The sequence below is a fragment of the Lycium barbarum genome, chromosome 6 (assembly GCF_019175385.1).
Source record: "Lycium barbarum isolate Lr01 chromosome 6, ASM1917538v2, whole genome shotgun sequence".
Lineage (NCBI taxonomy): Eukaryota > Viridiplantae > Streptophyta > Magnoliopsida > Solanales > Solanaceae > Lycium > Lycium barbarum.
Window position 1 is genome coordinate 48137526 of NC_083342.1, and position 27469 is coordinate 48164994.

Sequence of the window (27469 nt, forward strand, 5' to 3'; positions counted from 1 at the left end):
AGGTACAAACATCCGAGAGATACATACAAAATTTGGAACCAATTCTCTACCCCACAACAAAGGCAAAGAGGAAAGTAATTATAAAGTAGTCAACTCAGCATACATAACTGCATATTCCCTCTGTTTCAATTTGTTTGAACTTATTTCCTTTTTAGTTTGTGCTAAAATGAATGACTTCTTTCCTAATTTGGAAATAAATTCACTTTATGAATGATTTACAGCCACACAAATTTTCAAGGCTTATTTTGAACCATAAGTTTCAAAAGTCTTCCCTCTTTCTTAAATATCGTGCCCAGTTAAATGAGTCCATATAAATTGAAACGGAAACGGAGAGAGTATATCATAATAGCTCATAATTATATGTTTAGACATTTACAATATGGTTAATGATGGTCATCATCATCTCTTGAGGGGTCAGGTAGAGATGTGCTATAAAGATGTATAGTAATTAGGAAAAGATGCAGACAATAAAGTAAGACCTTGATAGCAAATATTAGAAAAGACTAGCTAGGCAAGCATGCTAGTCAAGCAACTATAGCTAATTAAAAATATAGTTACTAGCATGACCATAAGGACTCCCCCATATTAGCTTGATCTACCACCATGTCCATGGTAAAAAGGGACATGGTTGGCTGATTTTGAGTGTGTCGGGACGATGGTGACACATTCTCCGGGGAGTTCCCGGCTGTGCCACCACTAGACATCGACGAGAATTGGCGCATCTTCGTGTGTACAACCTCAGCTTGTGCAATTGCCAATTGTGTTTGGAGATGGTCAATTTGTTGTTGCAAAGATGATATAGCTCCAACACAACCATAAACTGGATCCCTCACTCTTGCATTAGCCTCATACACCATTGAACTCACCGCATCCCCCCGTTGATGCTCTGGTAACTCCTGCAAAAAAAAAATATTGAAATTTCCAACTTTAAACTTCAAAAACGTATATGAAAAATTTTACAACAACATCAACATATCCAGCATATTTTCACAAATGGAGTCTGGAAAGGGTGGGATATACGCAGACCTTACCTTACCTTAACTTATATGAGAAATTCTACAACAACATTAACATATCCAGTATATTTTCACAAATGGAGTCTGGAAAGGGTGGGATATACGCAGACTTACCTTACCTTACCTTTGTGGAACCGTATGAGCAAATTCTAAATTGTGAAAAATGATAAACATTCCAGTGAAGGTCAGTTGTATTAAATGGTAGTGATGTGCTACGGAAAATGATTATTTAATTTGCAGTTGAATGTTCCACATCCATAATATAAACAAAATTAATCAGTTCTTTTTAGTTCTCATTTCCTTTAATGACCAAACCCCCAAACAAAGGGGTGTTTTTGGTATTTTAGTATGAATAGCATGGATGTAACTTTTCAATTTTGCAAGTGGCATAAATTTTCTACTCCCTCCAAGAAGCGTCATCACATTAGGGCCCCACGCCTTAATACGCGATAAACACAATAGTGATGTCATGATTACACCAAAAGAAAGCTTGTTTAAATTCATCAAGAAAAGAGAAAAGTGTAAACTTGAACTTTTAACTTAGAATTTCTGTCTTTTAAGTGTGAACTCACCTTCTTAAAACAAGAAAAAACGCAAGTGATCCAAGCACTTTTCTAAAATTACTTTGGAATAACAAACCTTTGACTATGTGCTTATCCTTATGTACCACACGAGATTTTTTCTTTTTTTTTCTTTTTTTAAAAAGACTAATATTAAGACTTTCTTTACAAAGAAGCACTTTTCTATATTCTTCTTCCAATTTGTATCTCTTCTGTGACCTAAGGGATTATTTGGAAAAACGTTCTGGACTTATTTGAACCAATAAAGTTAAGATCGATAAATAATATATGCGTGTTTAACTAATGGTAAATATAGACTGAAGATGGGTCATGATAGAGGGAAAGCCAGAAATTCCACTGAGAAAGATGTCTAGTGTAATTGTGATAAAGTTAAAGGTATGATGTTACCTTAAGGTAATAGCAGTGGGGTCTTTGGACCGTTTTCAGCCGTTATAGAGTCAACAATGGCGAATATAAATAAATAAAAAAATTACTCTTTCACAGATAAGAGAAAAAGAAAATATCTACAGTAATCTTATCGGCGTATTTCACTTTTATTAAGTCAAAGTTTTCATACTAGTAATTATCTCTAACTTTGACTCTCTAATCCTAAAGAAGACGATGTTTATTATACATGGGGTGCATGTATAAATGTTAAAATGGGTTATCATATAACAAACCTTTCTGGGTCAAAAATCCAATTATTCAGAAATATAAGGGGAAAGTCAATCGGCTATCGTCAAACCTCTCTATAATTGTCATTTGTTATAATAATATTTCACTATAACGGTCTGATTTTCTCCGAAATCAATTTTTATGTTATATTTTACTTCTCTATAACAGCAATGACATTCATTATAGCGGTACACTCTTTGTAAAATTATCTCTCTATAACAGCCACACTCAAATATTGTGTAATAATATTTTGTAAAAAATATATTATCTATAAAATAAAATGTTAAAATATTTATAATAATCACCATTAATGTCATGTACATAGTAAATTTCAAGTACGAATATCTAAAAATCTTCAATTATACTATTAAGCTCTTAGACAACCTTCAAGTGAAAGCTATTGAATTCTTTTTTGCTGAAAGTTTGAACAAAAATCTTCGTCAGTTCAAACATTATACTATGACTAAGAGGTTGGAATTTATGGAACAATCTACAATTTTAGAATTCTTACATCAAACTTGAAAATTTAAATTTTCAATTAATTTTAAATGCATATGCCTTAGATTTTAATTCTTTATCGGTATGGTATAACTAGTTATGGATTTCTCAGTAATTTATTAGTCTTTTCAATTTTTAATTAATGAAATATGAAAATCAATTGGGATTTTCAAATTAACAAGTATTTTTTGTTTCGTTTATACTAGCATAAAAAGTAAAAATAATAATAATATTTTTTGCGTACTTTTGTTTATAACAGCTAAATGAAATCTAAACATCAAAAGTCAGTATACATACATAGCAGCACCTCATTATAACAACCATGAAATTTTCGAACAAACGTTGCCATTATAAAGAGATTTGACGGTACTACACAATGGCCAATTCAAAGTGAGGAAGATACAAACATGATGTGATATCGTGATAATAATGATACGAGAGAGTGAAATTAGGAAAGTTTGGCCAAAAGCTAGCATTTAAATTGTATTCTATAATAAATTGCCATCAATTCTTGCAAATAAAGCGGTATATATTTTTTATGGTTGAAATTGCAAATGTAACTCTATAACATTTTTTTTGGTCGAAGAAGACATATGTTATATAATACTGTAGTATATTAACAACTCCCTCCGTCTCAATTTATGTGATATAGTTTGGCTAGACATGAAGTTTAAGAAATAAAAAATACTTTTGAAACTTGTGGTCCAAAATAAGTCACAGATATATGTGTGGCTGTAAATAGTTTCATTAAGGGTAAAAGAGAAAGTTTCAAATCAAATTATTTACAAATATAGAAATGTATCATTTTTTTTTAGACAGATTAAAAAGAAAAATGTATCACATAAATTAGGACAAAGAGAGTAATTCTCTTACCTGATTTGAAGAGTCATTCACGTAATAGTCATATACAAATAATTTAAAACATTACGCATATAAAGATTATTTATACTATCAAGTCACTAAAAACTCAACATATAATCGTTTCTGGTAAGTTGCTATTTAATAACCTCTCGAAAATGAAATAAGTAATATGTTATAATAGGTTAAGCTTTATAGATATTGTAAAAATATATTATATTGGTATGTAGTACTTAAAATCCTTTTAAAAATGGTTCCCACATCAAGGGCGGACGTAGCTTGTTGGTACCGGATTATGAATCCAATGTTTTCATTGAGAAGTATAAATTTATACGCAAAAAATTCTCTAAAATTACAAGAAATTGTAAATATGAATGCATAACTTTAAAGATATTATTCAATGTTAAGAATCTTAAATGCTAAAATCATAGAATTTAAATCTTGGATCCGGTGCTGTTCCCCTTAATAGTTGTTAGTTTGTTCTAAAATTTAACTTGTACAGGTTGATAGTGTGCACAATTTTTATACTATTAAATATAATTTAAATTAAACGAATGTAGCAATTCAAACTTCAATTTCACCCAAGATTTGCCTTCCCGTTCCTCCTCCCTCCCATTATGACATCTTTTGCTTCTATAGTGAAACTAAAGTGCCCCTCTTTTTAATTACCGGTAGAACATCACATTCTTCTACGCAATCATAACAATAACCATGCCTCAATTCCAACAACAACGTAACATTCTCTAGTATGCAAGGTAAAAGGCATGAGTAAGGCATAATTGAGGAAAGAAATTAACATTCTTGGAAACTCTCACCTGAAGCATCTTATTGACGTTGCTAGCACCAAAGACCTTATGAACACTGGCAAACTTGTGTGGCTCATCAGCTGGAAAATAAGGAGCAAAAACACAATCTTGTGCACATCTCCTCCTTAGCAACTTACAAGCTGCACATGGAGAAGCTGCACCTTGTTTCCTACCACTCTCCTTCATTCTACAAAAAATGCTCTTTAACTACTCCAACTACTTGAGATAATTGACTAGTTATATATCAGTCAATGTAATAATTGATATACGTCCTTTCTAGCTTCATGTACACAAAAGTTTAACTACCTTAAAAAGTTTTATACTAACTGCCACTGCATGCTAGTGGACAGTTTTTGCAGGTTTTGTATCTGAAAAGTGTATTGAGAAATGGAAGCAATTACTACAATAAAGAAGAGTAAAGGTTAAAAAGGGAAAATTGGTTGAAGGACTAAGGGAGGTGAGGGGTTGGATGTTATATAGAAAAACATTAGGTGACAGAAAATCTTTTGTGGGACCTACTAAGAAGAAGCTTTAGATTTGTGGTAGTAAAAACATCTCTTTCATTTAGATCTTTTTCCACATACCTTATTTTCACTTTAACATGTGAGGTCCTTTTTATGAGATTGTGATTTTTCTTTTTATCCTTCCATTATTTGAAATGTAGCAATTAAGATAATTAAAAAAGATTTGACCTATATTATCGTAAGGCATAAACATCTGTTTGACGACCTGAATGAGTTAGACATCTATTGCTTTTTGAAAGAATTACTTTAGCATTAGAAGCTTCAATGTTTTACATGTTAAAAATACATTTGTCCCTCATCTGTATAAATATTTCCAAAAGAGAATATGATTATCCTGGATTACTTCACTCGTTGTCTTAAAATATGGAATTGAATGTTCAAATTTGTCACGTAATATTAGAGCAAACTTCGCTAAAACATTATAGCAATATCCATATGTTCTAGCATCGGCTGCTTTCTAGCTATGCCTTGTGACCCTTTGATCGCGCCCTATGGCGACCTGGGAAGCCTCCAAGTGCCTAGTGTCATGGACGGTTTTGTGGTCTTGGTTGCGCCAAATGATAAGTGCGCTTGTACCTATTGTATATGGTAAAAATCGGATATATGCTAGACCGGTGAGACCGGAGACCGAGGGAAGAAAGAAACAAGCACGAGCATGGAGACTTTCTTTTGGGACCGGAGGAGTGCTTGATCCGAAGAAAGCGAAGGACATCATTTGGTCCGGTTACCCTATAGCCGAGCTGATCGTTGCCGTTGGCCCGGTTGATCGTGGCCGTTGGTCCGGTTGATCGTGACCGTTGGTCCGGTTGATCTGTTACACAATTGCCACGCGTCAATACCGTTCTGCCACATTGTACTACCAATCGTACGGGTGTCAGACCGTACGACCCAACCTTATCCTTTTTAGGGTTTTTCTTTATTCAAAAGGGCTTATGTTGTAAGAGGCTCACAAGAAAAAGCTATAAATAGGAGGAATTATTTTACTTTCAGGGGTGGGCTTCTTGAGTTCTAGAACATTTGTAATAGCAAAAAATATATAAATCTCTCCCTCTCAATATCTGATTTTGGTTCGGATTTATTGCGTTCTTTAGATTTGTTCAATCAAACAATATTCAATATATTGGCACATACGTTTAGTGTAAATCATCGATTACTATTTAGATTATTCATAGTCGATCCTACTTCATTTTCTCTCAATCAAAAATAGATTAAAGTTCAACTACATATCCTATACCCCACTCATAAATTTAATTGATTATCCAAATTTGGAGTAAACAGTTTGGCGCCCACCGTGGGGCTAGGATAATAGTGGTCTTTGATCTTAATTTCTCTCACCCGTCAGAATCGAAAAAATATTTTGTTCGTCTCTGAAAAAACGGACCAAATGGTTAACAGTGGACAATCTGGTCACGTCAACAACAACGAGATTGTGGCCGAAAATGAAGACAGCGGGCCACGAGGATTACCAGAAAATCCCGCTAACCCGAACCCCGTTAATTCGAGGGAGGGCCTCAACCCGCAAAACATCGTGAATCAGGAGAATGCCGCCCAGCCAGCCATCGATCCTTTAAATACTCACAATTCAATTACTTTGTCCCGGACACAGGGCCGGAAAGAACCGGATACCCCGAATGATAGTATTGACTTACGTTTAATTTTTGAAATGTTGCAGGAATAGAGAGCAGCGATTGCCGAACAAGGAATCACAATAGCCTAGTTGCAAAACAGAAGAGATAAAATGACCCCGGAGAAGGCGAAGGGTGTTGCTGAACCCAGAAGGGATGAGACACGGATGGTTGAGAGTAATGGGTCCGGAGCTGGTTCATCCACCGAGGTTCTGAGAATGCTCGAAACATTGGCGAAGCGGGTAGACTCGACCGAAAAGAGGGTGGAAACATATAACTCTCGGGTGGATCAACTACCGAGGGCTCCGCCTATTCTGAAAGGACTAGATTCGAAGAGGTACATTCAGAGGCCTTTTCCTCCGAGTGCGGCTCCGAAATTGATCCCGAAGAGGTTCAAGATGCCGGATATCCAGAAATATGACGGCACAAAGGACCCTTAGGAACACGTGACTTTATACACCTGCGCTAGAAAAGGAAATGATGTGGAAGAGGATGAAATTGAGTCCGTGTTGCTAAAAACGTTCGGGGAAACTCTGTCAAAGGGAGCATTGACTTGGTACGACCATCTGCCCGAGCATTCGATCACTTATTTCGAAATGCTCGCCGATGCTTTCATAAAAGCTCATGCCGGTGCCAAAAAGGTGCAGGCCCGTAAGACAGATATTGTCACACCCCGACTTTACTAGGGTGTGATGGGCACCCGACCCCATATCTGGAGCCGAGCGAACCCGCTGACTTTTGTTACATACTTAACTTCCTTAGACTCTTATATCAATAAAAAAAATGGAAAACATAGTAAAACTTTCAAGAGAATTTTTTTTCCATCGTACTCAAGTCAAACAGAATCTGCAATCACATGGACTTTATGATATAGCATATTATCGACACTCTATACCCACGACTCTGCCTGCAAAGTCTCTAACATCAAACAAACATCATGGCTCAGATACTCTGACTCGGCAGCACTCCTGAACAAGTGGAGCCTGCCAACTCCGCTGGAACATCTTCTATAACGGCTTTAATACGTCTTGGTGTACCTGCGTGGCATGAACGCAGCCCCCGAATAAGAGGGGTCAGTACGAGTAATGTACTGAGTATGTAAGGCATGAATAGTGACATAATAAAGGAATATACAGGATGAATAATAACGGAATAGACATATGGAGCTTATCTTGGGACAGAAGTAACCTGTACATATGAATGCCGTTCAGGCAGATGCCATGCATGCTTAGTCCCTTTTTCAGAAAAACAGTACTATTTATTTACATGTACAGGAAATAGAACATTTCAGAAAACGGTGTCCTTTATTTACATCCACAGACGCCGAGTACATCGGCTCTCCCACCCCCCTCCCCAACAGTGTCCCAACATATTATATATATATATATCACATATACAGACGCCATATCTGGCTCTCCCATATCCCGCGTCCGGGCATCCCGCATCCGGGACGAAATCCAGCTGAATCAGGTGGTGATATAACAGTGGCCCTTCCCCTTTTTCCCCATATACATATACATATTCACATTAATATACATATGTCATACCATTGGCATGCATGAGAGCTCAAAGAAAGTCATGTGTCCATTGGAGTGACGGAAGGTCGATAGCCTCCGATTACATTATGGAACAACCATAGTCGCTTTGTCTCACCTTGAAGGAACGAGTATTGTGAGGCGAGACTACCAATGAAAAGTGTCATTATGAGGAAAACATCAAATAGGGTCATAGGGTACAGTTTCATATACCTAGGACCTTTAGAGTAGTCATTACCTGTAATAGAGTTGAGATATCAAGAATTAATTTAACGTTTCCATATTTTCCTTTTCATAGCAGAACATTTTGCCAACACATCTACCGTAGGCATTTTCTCGTCTTGGACTACATCGTTATCATTATAAGATCATATTCATCATCTTAGTCATGGAATCATCTTTGTCATACTTATCATAGGCATATTCCCTTTCTTAACATCATCATTATCATTGTCATCATAGAAGTATCCTCGTTAGCATAGTTACAGTACTTGTCACTCGGTGAACGGGATAAGGATCAACAATTTTCTTTGGATTCTGCTTCAAAATAGATCAAACGGAACAATAAGGAAAATCCGGGGACCATGGGCCCACCTCGGGTCAAATGAGGCGGCGTACCAAATTTACATATGTTACATGTCATGGCGTTACTTGTGAGGGTTTTAGGGTAGTCGGGTCCTATTTATGCGGGTTCTAGAGGTTTAGGAAATTCTTCCAACATTTTGCACACTTTTTAGTTCAATTCTACTGATTGAAAAAGAGAAAACTTTAGGCGCGGATTCCGGAAGGTAGAGTTATTCCCGAGGCTCATATCCAACATATTCCGTCTAAGACATGCCATAGAAAGAAGGGTGAAGCCTTACATACTTTTTCTGCTTCTTATGCGACTCCAAATTCACGTTCCAAATCCGCCAAAATCTATAAATTGGTCATGTTTACCAAAACTTGATTAGAGCCTTTAGAAGTTGATTCTTTAAAGTAACACTTTGTCTGCCGAAATTTCGGCAGCATTTCCCCTGTAAATGCACCATCCCCGAGAATACGGCTCGGCCCCAAATCAACAACAATAATCCGGGAATTTGACCCGGCCACAATATCAACAACAATATTACCCATCATAATAGCAATATCGACAAGTAATTCAAAATGTCCAAACCAACACCCAACCTTACCCGAAACCTTTCAACTTAATGAATACAACAACAATGCCAACAATTATTCTAGCAATACTTCGGTATCAAGTTCAATTCACACAATATTTCGAGCAACTCAAACAAGGCTCCAACTCACCCGAAATTGCCTCCCAACTCGAGAGCTACACCAAACACATTCTTTTCCTCAAAATTCATAACTTACACCATCACCCCACACCTTAACAATACAATTCTCCTAAATACAAAAATTTTATAAAATTCACATAAATTACCAAATCATCCCATAACCAACATAACATTATTTTAAGTCATTAAACTTACACTTCTCGTTATAGATTCCATAACGACGGCATCTAAAATGTCAAACAACATCAAGTTACCATAACTTTCCAAACCCTATTCCATTCGGCCACAACACAATCCATAGGTTTTCATGAATTTCCATTCTTTTCTACACATTACAACACATTACAACAACACATAATCATGCTAAATACATTAAATTCGCTATTCCTACACCTTACACCCAACACACGGCCAAACTTGAACATGCAATACTTCATGAATTTCCATCATTTCCACATTCAACAACATGCACAAACCATTTATAACATATAAAAGAGATGAAACCTTACCTTTTTTTTCTTCAACTTCCCACTTGATTTAGGGTTGGTATATGACATCAAAAAGTCTTCTACTTGCTTCAACAATTACTCCATGTTGATGAGGACCTTCCATTTGGGGGAAATACTAGAAGAAAATAATTTATTTTGATCAATTTCCATGGCTCCATTTGGCCACCCTTGGCCGAAATCCCCCCTCTCTTCATCCCTTCTTCATTCATTTTTTCCAAGTCTTCTTTTCTTGAGAGAATATGACTAATGATCATATATATATATATATATATATATATATATATATATATATATATATATATATATATATATATATATATATATCATGTGAGGGGCACATGCCCTCTTTCTCTAGAATTCTCTAGGAATTTCTTCCTTTTTTCTTGAATTTTTCCCATATTGGTCAAAGAAGACTAATTGTCTTCTTATGAAAGCTTTGGCCCCATGTGTTTTTATTATTTACAATTATCCCCCACTTAATATGAAATAACCACATGCCTCTCTTTCTTTCTTTGCCTAGAGTTTTCCTCCATTTTCTTGAAATTTTCTTAAATAAAAGGATGACCACTTAGCTTATCTCATAAGCTTTATCCATATGTCTTATTTTTATTTTGTCTACCATTTACCTATGTATATACACTTAAGCCCCTCGACTTTCCTCAATATTACCATTTACCATTTTGCAATTTCTCCTTTTTGCCCTTAACCTTTCTCAATATTTCCATACTACCAATGTTCATAAATAATATTTATAACAAACTTGTGCATTAAAATAATTTTCGAAAATGGTCTCGCCCTTAACTTTCCACGACGACTTAGGAATTTCCAAACGTACAATATACGGGCTATAACAGATATTTTCCGTATAGCCCAAAGAGACGATGAGTTATTGCGTGAATTTGTTAACCGATTCCAAAGGGAACGAATGGAGCTCCCTCCGGTTCCGGAGGAATGGGCTGCACAAGCTTTCACAAAGGGGATTAATCCTTGAAGCTCGACGGCTTCGTTCAAATTAAAGGAAAACTTGATGGAATACGAGGCTGTGACCTGGGCGGATGTCCATAACCGATATGAGTAAAAGATTCGGGTGGAGGATGACCAACTCGAGCTTCCCTCGGGGCCCGTGAATATTAACAAAAGTTTGGAAAGACCAAGGAAGAACTACGAACCGGAGGCCATGCTATATTCCGCATTTTTGCACATTCGGATATTTTAAGGTAATTGCGACAATGTTAAGGACAAGGCTATATTTTGACCTTGTTTAATACATAAATTTTTTATGAAATTTTTTGATGTGGAAATATTAAGAATGGTCAGGGTAGAAAGGGAAATTCGCAAGATGGCTCATAAAAATGTGGAGGAAGCCTAAGGGCAAATTTGGAATTGGGAAATAAATATTCATGAATTACAAAAAAAAAAAGTAGGCTTGAATTGTTGGACCATTTGGCCGTCCACCATGAAATGGGCCAAGGCCCACATGGAATTAAAATAAGTTGCCCAAAAGATGACTTACTAGTCATAATATTCATCTTTTATGCTTGGAAGTTTCAAGAAATTTGGAGAGGAGACAAGAGAGGCCATTCGGCCATGGCCTTGGTCGAGCAACTCTATGGATAAATTAACCAAGAAATATTATTTTCTTCTAGCTTTTCTACCAATTGGGATGTCCTTAACAACATGAAATGGTTGTTGGAGCAAGCAAACCATTTATTTGTGCAAACATACACCCCTAGCCAAGTGGAGAGATTTGTGAAGAAAGGTATGTGATCAATCTTCTTTTACATATGTCATGGATGAGTTGTGAATATTGTAGTGTGTAGAAATGAATGAAATTCATGAGATATGGGTATGTTGGTGTTGGCCGTGTACATGTAGTGTATGGCCGAATATAGAGTGTTTTGTATAGATATTGTGAATTGATTTTATTTGGTATTTTGATTGATATAGTTGTGGATTCCATGATGAAAATGAGGATTTAATGGTTGGAAATGAAGTTGTAATCGTTTGCGGATTATGGAAGAAGTTAATGTGATATTAGTATGGTTCCTTATAATTATAAGAATAGAGCTGCTAATGTGTATGTTGTAAATATATTTCATGAATATTGGAAATGAGACATGTGTTTGGAAGATTGTAAGTTGGGTTGTCGTAATTGAATTTGAAAGAAAAAAGTGTGTTGTTATGGTTCTTGTTGCTTTTGGAAGGTTTCGGGTGAAATGACATATTGGCTAGATCGTTTAGAATATTGTATGACTTGTTTGAAGAATTCTTAAATTGTGTTTGTAAGGTCCTGGGCAAATATTTGAATGTGTAAGCATTGATGTTGGCTTGACTATACGTGATGGAATTGAATATAAACGAAATGCCGTTGAATTGTGTGGCAAGAGTTGTTAATGTTAGAATATATTTTGGATTGACTGTTAAAGTTGCTAGTATGATTGTTGGTATTGTTGTTGTTAAATTGGCCGAGTTAGATTCTCGGGGATGTTGTATTTATAGGGAAAATGCTTCCGAAATTTCGGTAGAAAATAAGTGAACTCATTTGGAATACTAAGACAAGTATATGTCGATGAGTCTAATGATTATGACAATTCTCTTGAATGTAGACTAGCAAGATTGGACGAATAAGCGTATCTAATTTAACGTGGGACAGGTATGTAAGACTTACCCTTTCTTTCTTTGGCATGTCCTAGAGCTAAGTAAGGTATGACGTGGAACGCACCTTGGGGTAACTCTACTCTTTGATTCCGAGTTCGTTTATGATTCTTATGCACTTCTTGATATGATTTCACTTAATATGATCAAGCCTATTATATGATTGGACAACTAGATGAGCATGAAGAGTTTTGTTCCTAAAAGAGTTCTGTATGTGTAAATGTCCAAAGTTCTATTTGATATGTTTCCGTATGGCATTCGAGAGATATTTGTTATAACCAATGTCTTGATTCTCAAATGATAGCACGTTTGATTATTCCGTTGAGTCCTTGATATATTTTGATACGTACTTATGATTCCAAAGTTCTGTCCCTAAAGGAATTCTGTAAGTATCTGTGTCCTTAACGTTCGTAAAAGATCTCGGATTTGCTATGAAATGTTCGTAAAAGTTCTGTAGTAAAAATGTCCGTAACTTTCTCATACTAACTCGGATTGACCCGAAACATGTTTATGATCCTTCAAATGTCGGTAAGTGTACGTATCTATTGAGTCTTGATTTATCTGCATATGATTTCGCACTACTCTATTCGTACAAGTCTCAGTATGCCCTTCACTGCGTCCCGGGCCAGGGTATGTTCTCGTGCGTACTTCTCTGCATTGTTCACCGCGTCCCTCTCACTTGCGGGCCGGGACATGTTATATATGATATGATGACATTATGATGTGATGACGGGGTGGTGGCCAGGATGGCACATGATTTATTCACCGCGCCCCGCAAAAGAGGGCCGAGGCACGTTACATGCATACATGATACATGACATTGGCATACATGATTTCATTTACCGCGTCCCTCAATGGAGGGCCGGGGCACGTTATATGCAAATGTGATACATGACGACGACATACATGATTTCATTTACCGCGTCCCTCAATCGAGGGCCGGGGCACGTTATATATGATATATGGTAATGACATGCATGAATTACTCACCGCGTCCCTCGCTAGATGGCCGGGGAACATTATATGATATATGACATATGATGATGGCATACATGATTTTCATTTACGATTTATGATGACATACATGATTTTCAATTCAAAAAGGCAAGTGCTTTGATGTTTTAAAAGTTCATACTTGGTTCTGGTAAATCTCTGTTTCAGCTATGATTCTCCTTTACTGTGATCCTTGCCTTACATGCTCAGTACATTTTCCGTACTGACCCCCTTTCTTCGGGGGCTGCGTTTCATGCCGCGTAGGTACACCCAGATGTGTTGAAGCTATCATAGAAGATGTTCCAGCGGAGTTGGCAGGTTCCACTTGTTCCTGGAGTGCTGCCGAGTCAGAGTATATGTGCTATGATGTCTGATTAATGTTAGAGACTTTGAAGACAGAGTCGTGGGTATAGAATGTCCGTGTTGTAAGCGGCTCCATCAGCCGATGTGTCATTCTGTATTATGTGATAAAGTCCATATAATTACAGATTTTGTTTGATTTGAGAACAAAGAAAAAGAATATTTCTGGAAAGCCTCATTATGTATTTCATGTTTATTTGATTTAAAGCTCCAATGAGATTGTGTGTGTATTAAGAGTCAGAGGGTTCGCTCGGCTCTAAGTAAGGGTCGGGTGCTCATCACACCCTAGTGAGATTAGGGTGTGACAAAGTGGTATCAGAGCAGGTTTGTCCTAGGGGTTGTCTGCAAAGTCGTGTCCGGTAGAGTCCTGTTTATGGTGTGAAGCGCGCCACATTTATAAACAGGAGGCTATGGGGCATCTAGGGATTGTTGACCTTCTTTCTGTCTCAGATCGTGCGATAGAGCCAAGTTATAGGAAATGAGATTCCTTATATGTAAGCCTTACATACGACGGAAGAAGTGGAATGATGATATGGAAAGTCATAAAGGTGAGTTGTGACATATTTGTTTTGTTATTTGAAATTGGGAGCCCTGGGTGGCTGGAATATGTCGTACACAGATATATGCCCTGTGAGGCATTGTTGGTATTTGGTGCGTGCAGAGTCCGAATAGTAAGAATTGTAAAGGAGGTTCTGCCAGAAATCCTTCAAAATCAGGTTATTAGCTAAGTACGCCTAACAGAAGGAAGCGTGGAAAGGAAATATCGTAAATAGACAATAAGTGGGACGTGTTGTCTTAGAGGATTTACGGACTTGGCATGGCATGAAGGATTAAGATGGATAATATTCGAGGTTTAGCCGGAACAAGGTTTGTTGAAGGATTCTGAGAAAGTCGGCAATTAGCTCTGTTGTAGATTATTATGTAAGGATGGTGAGTGGAAATCCGAATAGGCTGATAATCGAGTATGCATAAGTAGCGGCGACGAAGGTATATTCGTTACCCTCGGGAATCTGGGAATCTAGGACAAAAGGTAGTTATACACGAAAGTGAAAGGTGAATATTGAGGATTAAAAGGGGTAAAATAGTAATTGTAAAGGAAATGACGTGTTACGAGAATGTCTCGAAATTTGTAAGGCTTTGACTTGCTCCAGATCATGTAATAAAGGTCATGTGAGGAAGTGGATGCGATTATACCAGCATTAAGGCACTGGATTCCATCGAAGTTTCGAGGTTAAACGTGCTAAGGTGGGAGAAATTTTAGGATGGGTGACCCCCTGGGAAGTGTGCAAGAAATTCTATATATTCCGATATAAGAGACAAATGAAAAGCTAGAATAGCCTGAGTGAAACTAGAGTATACGGGATGGTTGGAGACCATAAGAGGCTATGTAGGACGAGGCAGACTAGACTGGTGAAGAGACAGAAAGTGCATCACAGCTTTGGAATTAGGATAGGCTTGAATAGCGTTTAGAAGTATTTTGTGGGCTAGTTGATAGTAATTATATATCTATATGTGAATGCGTATGATATCCTATATATGATTGTATCGGTGGATATGTGAGCCCCAGCAACCGGCGCTACGGTAAAGAAGGCATTAATCAAGTAATGGTACCGGAGTTCAAGTAACAAGAAAAGATATGGTACAAGTGTTATAAGATAAGCTGTTATTATTTTCACTACAGGTTAAGATTGGAAATATATTTGGAAAGGAAAGAGTGTGAGTAAATGGAAGGCAAGGAGATTAAAATGTCGGAAAAAGGTGAAAGGTGAGAAACCTTCGTGAGTGAAGCCCCCGAGAGAAATTACCGGCAAGGTATGAGACTATATGGATAAAAATTCAAAGATAGGCACGTGAAAAGAATAAAGTGTGGTAATATGGAGCCAAAAGGGAATGTGCGAGGATCGAGCACCAATTCTAAATAAGTGGGGCTAAAAGAATAGTGATTGCAACAAGGAATGTAAGGTAAGAGAAAAGAACGATTAAGCCTTGTGACGATGTTAGAAGATTCCGGCTCTTGAAAAGTATATAAAGGAATAAAATGGGCAGCTATATTAATATGGTTGCCTCGGATGTGGAAGAGCTTTCCTGAAAAGGTGACTTAAGAATAGGACGGATTTGTGCGTCAGAAGGAATATTTCACGAACTTCAAGTTGATGCTGCAAATAACAAGAAAGGAAAAGGTACAAACCGTAAGGATTCTGTGCTAAGAACAAGAGTAGCGGAATGCTCGAAAAATATGGATGCGCCGTTGCAACGCAAGTGCATGGTTAAGAGGAATTACGAGTAAGTGAGTGACAGGACTAATAATGGATGGAAAGATATGGGAATGATTGACCAGACTGATGATATAGATAGGAAATGAAAGACAAATTTATGGTATGGAGTTTTCGATATGTTATGCGTAGAGTTGGAAAGAAGGACAAGGAATGAAATATAATCGGAGACGAGGGTACTCAAAGATTGTGACATATAAGGAACCCCTTATAAAGGGGGGGGGGGAGAACATATTATATTAGACTTAGAAAGGACTCGCAACATTTTCAGGCTCCAGAAGAGGAGAATTTATTAGCTCGGGGCTAGAGTTCAAAATATATCGGCATATCAAGAGAATACATGAAAGGAATAGAAACAAAATGACAATGAGGGTACCATGAGGCCGACATGAACTATGATATGTTTAAACCACGAGCCTCGTACCGGGTAAAACTTGTGTCGTACCGAAGCACACAGCGATATGTCTTACAAGAGTAATGAGAAGAGCAAGAAAGGTCTTCAAACTAAGCTCATAAAGGATAATGGAGAGGACGATAAGACTCAAAGGATATTTAGGAAGACAACGGCTATTATAACGAAAGTATCGACAATTGCTAGTCTGAAATTTTTGAAAGAAAGAAAGGACGCAGTGCCTATGAATAAAATAAAAGGGTTCGTCGGATACTAGAAAATAGTTCATGGACCTTTGACTATACGGAACCTGAAGATATACGCTATGAAATCATATGAATCATCGGCGCGAAGCGATGCTTGATCATATTTGTAAGGAATCCATACCGGAGAGCCAACAAGGAATAACGATGGGAGAAACGAGCGCCAATACAAAGAGATCAGAGACAAGTATACCTGTGCCAAGAAATGAGGACTCATGTAAAGACCGAGGAGTTCGATTATAAAGAAAATAGGGTAAAAGATAAGGAACGAGCATGAAGAAAAGGACAACTATAGAAAGGACCCTCCCGAAGTATCATAACACCCCATAAGGCCAGTTGAACATTCGAGGACGAATACTCTAAAGGGGGGGGGGGGGAGAATGTTATATTTCGCATTTTTGCACATTCGGATATTTTAAGGTAATTGCGACAATGTTAAGGACAAGGCTATATTTTGACCTTGTTTAATACATAAATTTTTTATGAAATTTTTTGATGTGGAAATATTAAGAATGGTCAGGGTAGAAAGGGAAATTCGCAAGATGGCTCATAAAAATGTGGAGGAAGCCTAAGGGCAAATTTGGAATTGGGAAATAAATATTCATGAATTACAAAAAAAAAAAAGTAGGCTTGAATTGTTGGACCATTTGGCCGTCCACCATGAAATGGGCCAAGGCCCACATGGAATTAAAATAAGTTGCCCAAAAGATGACTTACTAGTCATAATATTCATCTTTTATGCTTGGAAGTTTCAAGAAATTTGGAGAGGAGACAAGAGAGGCCATTCGGCCATGGCCTTGGTCGAGCAACTCTATGGATAAATTAACCAAGAAAAATTATTTTCTTCTAGCTTTTCTACCAATTGGGATGTCCTTAACAACATGGAATGGTTGTTGGAGCAAGCAAACCATTTATTTGTGCAAACATACACCCCTAGCCAAGTGGAGAGATTTGTGAAGAAAGGTATGTGATCAATCTTCTTTTACATATGTCATGGATGAGTTGTGAATATTGTAGTGTGTAGAAATGAATGAAATTCATGAGATATGGGTATGTTGGTGTTGGCCGTGTACATGTAGTGTATGGCCGAATATAGAGTGTTTTGTATAGATATGGTGAATTGATTTTATTTGGTATTTTGATTGATATAGTTGTGGATTCCATGATGAAAATGAGGATTTAATGGTTGGAAATGAAGTTGTAATCGTTTGCGGATTATGGAAGAAGTTAATGTGATATTAGTATGGTTCCTTATAATTATAAGAATAGAGCTGCTAATGTGTATGTTGTAAATATATTTCATGAATATTGGAAATGAGACATGTGTTTGGAAGATTGTAAGTTGGGTTGTCGTAATTGAATTTGAAAGAAGGAAGTGTGTTGTTATGGTTCTTGTTGCTTTTGGAAGGTTTCGGGTGAAATGACATATTGGCTAGATCGTTTAGAATATTGTATGACTTGTTTGAAGAATTCTTGAATTGTGTTTGTAAGGTCCTGGGCAAATATTTGAATGTGTAAGCATTGATGTTGGCTTGACTATACGTGATGGAATTGAATATAAACGAAATGCCGTTGAATTGTGTGGCAAGAGTTGTTAATGTTAGAATATATTTTGGATTGACTGTTAAAGTTGCTAGTATGATTGTTGGTATTGTTGTTGTTAAATTGGCCGAGTTAGATTCTCGGGGATGTTGTATTTACAGGGGAAATGCTGCCGAAATTTCGGTAGAAAATAAGTGAACTCATTTGGAATACTAAGACAAGTATATGTCGATGAGTCTAATGATTATGACAATTCTCTTGAATGTAGACTAGCAAGATTGGACGAATAAGCGTAGCTAATTGGACGTGGGACAGGTATGTAAAGCTTACCCTTTCTTTCTTTGGCATGTCCTAGAGCTAAGTAAGGTATGACGTGGCACGCACCTTGGTGTAACTCTACTCTTTGATTCCGAGTTCGTTTATGATTCTTATGCATTTCTTGATATGATTACACTTAATATGATCAAGCCTATTATATGATTGGACAACGAGATGAGCATGAAGAGTTTTCTTCCTAAAAGAGTTCTGTATGTGTAAATGTCCAAAGGTCTATTTGTTATGTTTCCGTATGGCATTCGAGAGATATTTGATATAACTAATGTCTTGATTCTGAAATGATAGCACGTTTGATTATTCCGTTTAGTCCTTGATATATTTTGATACGTACTTATGATTCCAAAGTTCTGTCCCTAAAGGAATTCTGTAAGTATCTGTGTCCTTAACGTTCGTAAAAGATCTCGGATTTGCTTTGAAATGTTCGTAAAAGTTCTGTAGTAAAAATGTCCGTAACTTTCTGATACTAACTCGGATTGACCCGAAACATGTTTATGATCATTCAAATGTCGATAAGTGTACGTATCTATCGAGTCTTGATTTATCTGCATATGGTTTCGCACTACTCTGTTCGTGCAAGTCTCAGTATGTCCTTCACTGCGTCCCGGGCCAGGGTATGTTCTCGTGCGTACTTCTCTGCATTGTGCACCGCGTCCCTCTCACTTGTGGGCCGGGGCATGTTATATATGATATGATGACGGGGTGGTGTCCAGGATGGCACATGATTTATTCACCGCGTCCCGCAAAAGAGGGCCGGGGAACGTTACCTGCATACATGATACATGAAATTGGCATACATGATTTCATTTACTGCGTCCCTCAATGGAGGGCCGGGGCACGTTATATGCAAATGTGATACATGACGACGACATACGTGATTTCATTTACCGCGTCCCTTAATGGAGGGCCGGGGCACGTTATATATGATATATGGTAATGACATGTATGAATTACTCACCGCGTCCCTTGCTAGAGGGCCGGGGCACGTTATATGATATATGACATATGATGATGGCATACATGATTTTCAGTTACGATTTATGATGACATACATGATTTTCAATTCAAAAAGGCAAGTGCTTTGATGTTTTAAAAGTTCATACTTGGTTCTGGTAATTCTCTATTTCAGCTATGATTCTCCTTTACTGTGATCCTTGCCTTACTGCTCAGTACATTTTTCGTACTGACCCCCTTTCTTCGGGGGCTGCGTTTCATGCCGCGCAGGTATACCCAGATGTGTTGAAGCTATCATAGAAGATGTTCCAGCAGAGTTGGCAGGTTCCCCTTGTTCCTGGAGTGCTGCCGAGTCAGAGTATATGTGCTATGATGTCTGATTAATGTTAGAGACTTTGAAGACAGAGTCGTGGGTATAGAATGTCAGTGTTGTAAGCTGCTCCATCAGCCGATGTGTCATTCTGTATTATGTGATAAAGTCCATATAATTACAGATTTTGTTTGATTTTAGAACAAAGAAAAAGAATATTTCTGAAAGCCTCATTATGTATTTCATGTTTATTTGATTTAAAGGTCGAATGAGGTTGTGTGTGTGTATTAAGAGTCAGAGGGTTCGCTCGGCTCTAAGTAAGGGTCGGGTGCCCATCACACCGTAGTGAGATTAGGGTGTGACAGGCCAGATCATCGAGGGAAAGGTATCGGCCATATTCTCATTCGGAAAAACTAAGCTTCTGGTCGGAAAAATCAAGGGTTGGCTCGAGTCATTTCTCCGGTCGGGGTGATAAACGGGCCGAGGTCCCGTCGAACAATCGAGGTCTCTCATTCAGGAGCGATACCGGAAGCTCGGCCAGCAACAAAGACTTGCCGAGGATATCGGAGTACAACTTCAATGTCAACACTTCGGACCTCGTCTCGGCTATTGGCCGTATCGCAGATGTAAGATGGCCGAGACCACTAAGGCCGGACCCGGGCCAACGAGACCCGAGCGTAATGTGTGAATATCATGGAACTTATGGACACAGAACTGAAGATTTTCGCTAGCTAAGAGAGGAGGTGGCTCGGTTACTAAAGAACGACCATCTCTGAGAATTGCTAAGTGAACGAGCCAAAAGTCACTACAAGGAAAGGGAGACTCATAAACGGGCAGAACCAGTGGAACCTCAATCAACATGATAATCGGGGGTACCGATACCCCACGAGGGCCGGTGATGAAACGGACCAAGGTTTCTATTGTGCGTGAGAAGCGCAGCCGGGATTATTTACCCGAGGGTTCCATTTCTTTCAGCAACGAAGATGCAGAAGGCATCATCCAACCGCATAATGATGCATTGGTAATCTCTATACTTATTTTTAAAACTCATATTAAAAGTATTTTGATTGACTCAGGTAGCTCGGCCAACATCATCCGGTGGAGAGTGGTCGAACAGCTAAGGCTACTCGATCAGATCGTGCCGGTAGCCCGGGTACTCAGCAGGTTCAACATGGCGAGCGAAACCATAAAGGGAGAGATCTCATTGCCAGTAAACATTGATGGCACTATCCAGCAAACGGTGTTCTACGTAATCGAAGGAGATATGAAGTATAATGCATTGCTGGGTAGACCTTGGATACATAGCATGAGGGCCGTGCCGTCGACATTGCATCAGCTGCTGAAATTCCCGACCCCGGAAGGGATAAAAACCATTCGAGGTGAACAACCCGCTGCAAGGGAGATGTTCACGGTCGAGGAAGCGACACCTCAGCCTAAAAAATTGGATGAAAAGGAAGAAGATTCAACTAGGGGAAAGGACACCAAATAGCAACTAAAGCTCACGGGGTTGGATCCGGGGTATGAAGAGGATGATTTCAGTGTACCCAGATCATTCGTCATGCCGGATGACTCGGATGCAACCAAGTCAAAAGTAGAGGAGTTGGAGCAGATCACCTTGTTCGAATATCTACCGGACAAAAAGGTATACCTGGGCACGGGATTATCCTCGGAGCTCAGGAACAAGTTAATTGAATTTCTTCGAGCTAATATAGATATGACAGGTGTGCCACCGAAAGTAACAATTCACAAGCTCAGCTTAGATGGGAGGTTTCCCCCGGTGAAGCAGAAGAGAAGGCCCATGGCAGAGGCAAAACACGCCTTCGTGAAGGACGAGGTAATGAAACTTTTAAAAATAAGCTCTATCTGGGAGGTAAAATACCCGGATTGGCTAGCTAACGTAGTAGTGGTGCCGAACAAAGGTAATAAGTTTCGAATGTGCGTTGATTATAAGGATCTATACAAAGCATGCCCGAAGGATTCACTTCCGTTGCCTCACATCGATAGAATGATTGATGCGACGGCCGGGCATGAGATGTTAAGTTTTCTCGATGCTTACTCCGGGTATAACCAAATCCGGATGCACCCGGAGGATCAAGAGAAAACATCCTTTATTACCCGGTATGGGACTTACTGTTACAATGTCATGCCTTTTGGATTAAAAAATGCCGGTGCAACTTATCAACGCCTAGTTAATGGGATGTTCGACGAACAAATAGGGAAAACAATAGAAGTTTATATTGACGACATGGTGGTCAAGTCCTTGGAAACAGAGGACCATTTAAAGCATTTGCAGGAAACCTTCGACGTACTCCACAAGTATAACATGAAGCTCAACCCGGAAAAATGTCCCTTCGGTGTCTGGTCTGGTAAATATTTGGGTTTCATGGTGTCAAACCGGGGGATTGAAATCAACCCGGACAAGATCAAAGCCATCGAGGATATTGAGGTGGTGAATAACGTCAAAGAAGTGCATAGGCTCACCGGAAGGATAGCGGCACTGAGTCGTTTCATATCGAGGTCCTCAGACAAGAGTTGCCGCTTCTTTTCTTTACTGAGGAAGAAGAACGACTTCGTTTTAGACACCGGAGTGTCAAAGAGCTTTGCAAGAATTAAAAAGGTACTTGTCCAGCCCACCGCTATTGCACACACCAAAAGCAGACGAGCAGCTTTTTCTCTACCTTGCTATCTCCGAGGTAGCGATAAATGGCATTTTGGTCCGAGAAGAATTAGGTACGCAATTCCCTATATATTGTGTAAGTAGAACTTTGGGGGATGCGGAGACCTGTTATCCCCACTTGGAAAAATTGGCATTGGCATTGGTAAGTGCTTCTAGAAAGCTCAAGCCCTACTTTCAATGCCATCTGATATGTGTAGTGACTACTTACCCCCTAAAAAACATCATGCACAAACCTGAATTATCGGGTAGACTAACTAAATGGGCCGTAGAAATTAGCGGATATGATATCGAATACAAGCCTCGGACGGCCATCAAGTCCCAGATCTTGGCCGACTTTATGGCGAACTTCACCCCGGCTATAGTCCCCGAGGTTAAGAAATAACTTTTGCTAACCTCGAGAAAAGCTTAGGGTATTTGGTCACTACACACGGACGGAGCCTCGAACCTCAAAGGTTCCGGGCTAGGAATCGTCCTTAGAACCCCGGCCAGGGATGCCATTCGACAATCCATTAGAACTGTTAAATTGACTAATAATGAAGCCGAGTATAAGGCTATGATTGCAGGTTTGGAAATAGCCTGGAGTAAGGGGACCGAAATAATCGAGGCAAAGTGTGATTCTCTTTTGGTCGTTAATCAGGTGAATGGCGTCTTCGAGGTCAAGGACGAACGGATGCAAAGGTATCTGGAAAAAATCCAAGTGATACTACACCGGTTTAAAGAGTGGACCATGCAACATGTACCGAGGGAGAAGAACAACGAAGCCGATGCATTGGCCAATTTGGGATCTTCAGTCGAAGGGGAAGAGATCAACCCTGGGACTATGGTGCACATGATGAATTCGGCGATAGAAAACGGACATGCTGAAATAAACACAATGGGTTTAACTTGGGATTGGCGTAACAAGTACATCGACTACTTGCGAGATGGAAAGCTCCCGAGTGACCCAAAAGAATCACGGTCGCTAAGGACAAAAGCTGCGCGTTTCTGCTTGGTAGATGGCCAACTGTATCGACGGTCTTTCTTTGGACCCCTGGCCAAGTGTTTGGGTCCCGGAGAAACAGAGTATGTGATGAGAGAGGTGCACGAGGGGACCTGCGGCAACCACTCCGGTGCTGAAGCCCTGGTCCGAAAGGTTATCAGAGCCGATTATTACTGGAACCGGATGGAGAAAGATTTGAAGAATTTTGTCTGGAAATGCTACTGGTGCCAAAGACATGCCCCGATGATTCATCAGCCCGGGGAGTTGCTGCATTCGTTTGTGTCACCTTGGCCTTTTATGAAGTGGGGAATGAACATCTTCGGTCCACTGCCATGGGCACCGGGTAAAGCCCATTTTATTCTGTTTATGACTGACTATTTCTCCAAATGGGTTGAAGCGCAGGCCTTCAAAAAAATTAGAGAGAAGGAAGTCATTGATTTCATATGGGACCACATCATATGTCGTTTCGGCATCCCGACCGAGATAACTTGTGATAATGGTCCTCAGTTCGTGGGCGGCAAAGTCAATGATTTTCTCGAAGGGTTGAAGATCAAGAAAATCGTATCAACTCCAAACCACCCGTGTGCGAACAGACAGGCGGAATCCACGAATAAAACAATAATTCAAAATCTGAGGAAAAGACTTGAAGCGTCAAAGCATCACTGGAGGGAAATACTACCGGAGGTATTGTGGGCTTACAGACCCACATCGAAATCAAGTACGGGGGAAACACCTTTCTCGTTGGTCTACGGGGCCGAAGCCCTCATTCCCGTAGAAGTTGGTGAACCGAGTCTCCGGTTCAGGTATACCACCAAGGAGTCAAACGAGGAGGCCATGGCCGTAAAACTCGATCTCACGGATGAACTTTGCGAAAATGCGTTTGTCCGTATTGCAGCCCAGAAGCAGAGAATGGAGAGGTACTATAATCGGAGAGCCAATTTTCGGCATTTCCAAGTTGGGGACTTGGTTCTTCGGAAAGTTACCTTGAACACCAAGAATCCCAACGAAGAAAAATTGGGCCCAAACTGGGAAGGACCGTACAAGATAACCGAGGTAACGGGCAAATGATCATATCAGCTGGAATCTATGGACGGGCAACGGTTGCACAATAACTGGAATGTGGCTCATTTGAAGAGATACTACTGCTAAGGTATGTACACCTCGTATTTTACTGTTAACCCTTTTCTTTTTTGCAGGAAATCGAGTACCAGATAAAGCTAGAATCGAGTACGGTTTTGTCCCAAAATGGGTTTTCCGACAAAGTTTTTAATGAGGCAACGAGTACAACGTGTTACTTGACAAAGACAAGGACAAAAGCCCGGAAACTCGGGGTCACACCCTACGAGTGGGGACTTAATAGCGCTTACCCGGTCTTGCAGCTCGGATAAGCACTAGGGGACTATAGTACCCACATCGAGGTTCACCCCGGTTAGTGGAAAACGGAGGAACTCAACAAATCAAATTCGTACCTTCTACATTAGGTTTCGATGTAAGGACCAAACGATCAGAATGAATCGTGTCCACACAATATTTGCTACGACAAAACTAAGACCGGACCTTCTGCATTAGGTTTCGATGTAAGGACCAAATGATTAGAATTAATCGTGTCCACACAATATTTTTTACGGCAAAACCAAGACCGGACCTTCTGCATTAGGTTTCGATGTAACGACCAAACGATCAGAATGAATCGTGTCCATTTAGTATATGCTACGGCAAAAACAAAAGGAAACATTCTCATGTCATGTATGTACAAAATACTTGCAATACAAAAATTATCGAAAATTCGGATTACGATATTTCGGATATCTTTTTGTTAAAACACCCTACCTCGGTGATTATTGCCGTATTTCGGCATCGCTTCATTCATATACCCTATTCCGGGCACTACGGTTGAAATTCGACAAAGGAAACAAGGTCACAGTGAACCGAGCCAAAATCTTTAAACTCACTCGAATGGGGATTGCTATATCAAATTTTGCTAAGGCTGGGATTCAGGTGTCCGAAAAACACCGGCCCTAAAAATAGCCGAAAAACACCGGCCCTAAAAATAGCCGAAAAACACCGGCCCTTAAAATGCCTATCGTGATTCGGAGATGTCTGAATTCACTAAGCATTAGATAAGTCCCACGGGAAAAAAACTTGTTAAAATTCCCGGACAAAACGTACCGGAATAATGACTCCGTCAAAACGTACCAGAAAAATGACTCCGTGTCTGCTTTCCTTAAAACAGACCGACAATTCGGGCAAAAGTCATAACTGATTCAAACAAAAGAATAAACAAAATCAAGAAAAAGGAATGTTCCATTTATACAAAGGTTTTTACATCGGAAACTCTTACAAAGGCAAAAAACAAAAGGCTAAGCACAGGCCCTGGTCTATCCGGTATGGCTGGATCCGGAGTGTTCGGATACTGTTCCCTCGGAGTCGTCGGAGTCAGTCTCGAGAGCTCTCTTAGCTTCTTCCTCGACCCTTTTAGCTTCGAGTATCAAGGCCGGAAGATCCGCAAAGCCATGCCCGGCTTGCTCAAGGGTGATCCTCCGAGACTTCTACTTTTCATACTCTACAGGAATCGTGGGGGCTTCTGCCAAATCGGCCTCGGCTTGGGCTAACTTTGCCACCAGTTCATCCCGATCTTCTTCGAGGACCTTTTGGATCTGAGTTGCCGACTAGAGCTCGGCCTTGAGAAGGTCATTAGCATCAGCCGTCTCCTCGAGTTCGGTCTTTAGCTCATCACATAACTGGGCCCTGTCCTCTGCTTTCTCCTCAAACACCCTCATTTGCTCTTTGTACCGGGCACTCTCAGATTCGAGCAGCCGATGCCTTTTGGCCATACTCGTGCCATCGGACTTGACCGAATCCAGCTCCCCCCCAGAGTTGAGAGATGGTGGTTTCGAGCTCCCTAAGCCTTGAGGAAAAACGAGCATTGTCCTGGCTAAGGCCGACTTTGTCCGCTTCTAGTAGCCGGTTATTTTCGACCATCTCGGCCAGCTCATCCTTTAATCGAAGGTTTTCGGCCTTCGTCACATCGACCTCAGGTTGAAGGTTGGAAAGAGTAACTGCTCGGTTCAGCTCATCCTCCTCCACCCGTAAAAGGTGTTGAAACTTCTCCGTTTCTCGACCTTGGGCATCCAGTTGGCCCTTGAGATCGTCATCCTCTTGCTGAGCACGGACGAAGGCTTCGTTAACAAGCACCACACACTGTAAAAGAAGCAAGTTAAAACTCAGATAAACGAGAAGCTAAAATGCTCAATGAATTATGCAAATGATGGCTGATAAACTTACTCGATTGCCTGCGTGCATGCCCTCGTTAATGAGACACTGCCAGGGGACTCCATTCATCTTCCGTTTGTCCGAGTCCGAGATGAGTGGCCTCAGGTAGCTTGCTACTCCCACCGGGCGAGACAAAAAGCTACAATCCTCGGGAACGGTGATCACGGCCGATCTGGTCCTCCTGGGTTCCACGCTTGGGGCCGGGAAGACACGCACCACGCTATCCCTAGCTCTAGTCTCGGTGGTCCGGCTAGCTGCCCTCGTGGCTCGAGGGATCGGGAGATGTCCGAAACCAGCAGCTTCGCCGGTAGCAGGAGCAGTGTCCGAGAACATGTCATCAAACTCATCTGACCTTGAAGCCGGAGTTGGAGAACTCGGAGTGGCCTCAGCAGCTTTGGCAAAGGCAGGGATCTCCGAAGTTGCGGCAGTCTCATAGTCGGGCAGCAGACCAACATCCGTGGGGACTTCGGTCTCGGGGACCGACTCAGTCCTTTGACCGGCTTCAGCAGTAGGTGTCTTCCCGAATCTTCTTGTCCTTTGCAGAGGGGTTTCTTCGGAAGAAGTATCACTTGAAATAGCA

At 39.9% G+C, this 27469-nt stretch overlaps 1 protein-coding gene across 1 annotated transcript; it reads right to left on the reverse strand.

Annotated features, from left to right (window-relative positions):
* Positions 1-338: 338 nt before the first annotated feature.
* On the reverse strand, positions 339-4867 carry LOC132643912 (LOB domain-containing protein 4-like). Its single transcript, XM_060360449.1, has 2 exons — positions 4423-4867; positions 339-896 (listed from the first exon to the last, which is right to left on the reverse strand). Exons 1-2 carry the CDS (start codon positions 4597-4599, stop codon positions 558-560), a joined length of 516 nt encoding a protein of 171 aa, XP_060216432.1. The 5' UTR covers positions 4600-4867; the 3' UTR covers positions 339-557.
* Between the last annotated feature and the right edge of the window lie 22602 nt (positions 4868-27469).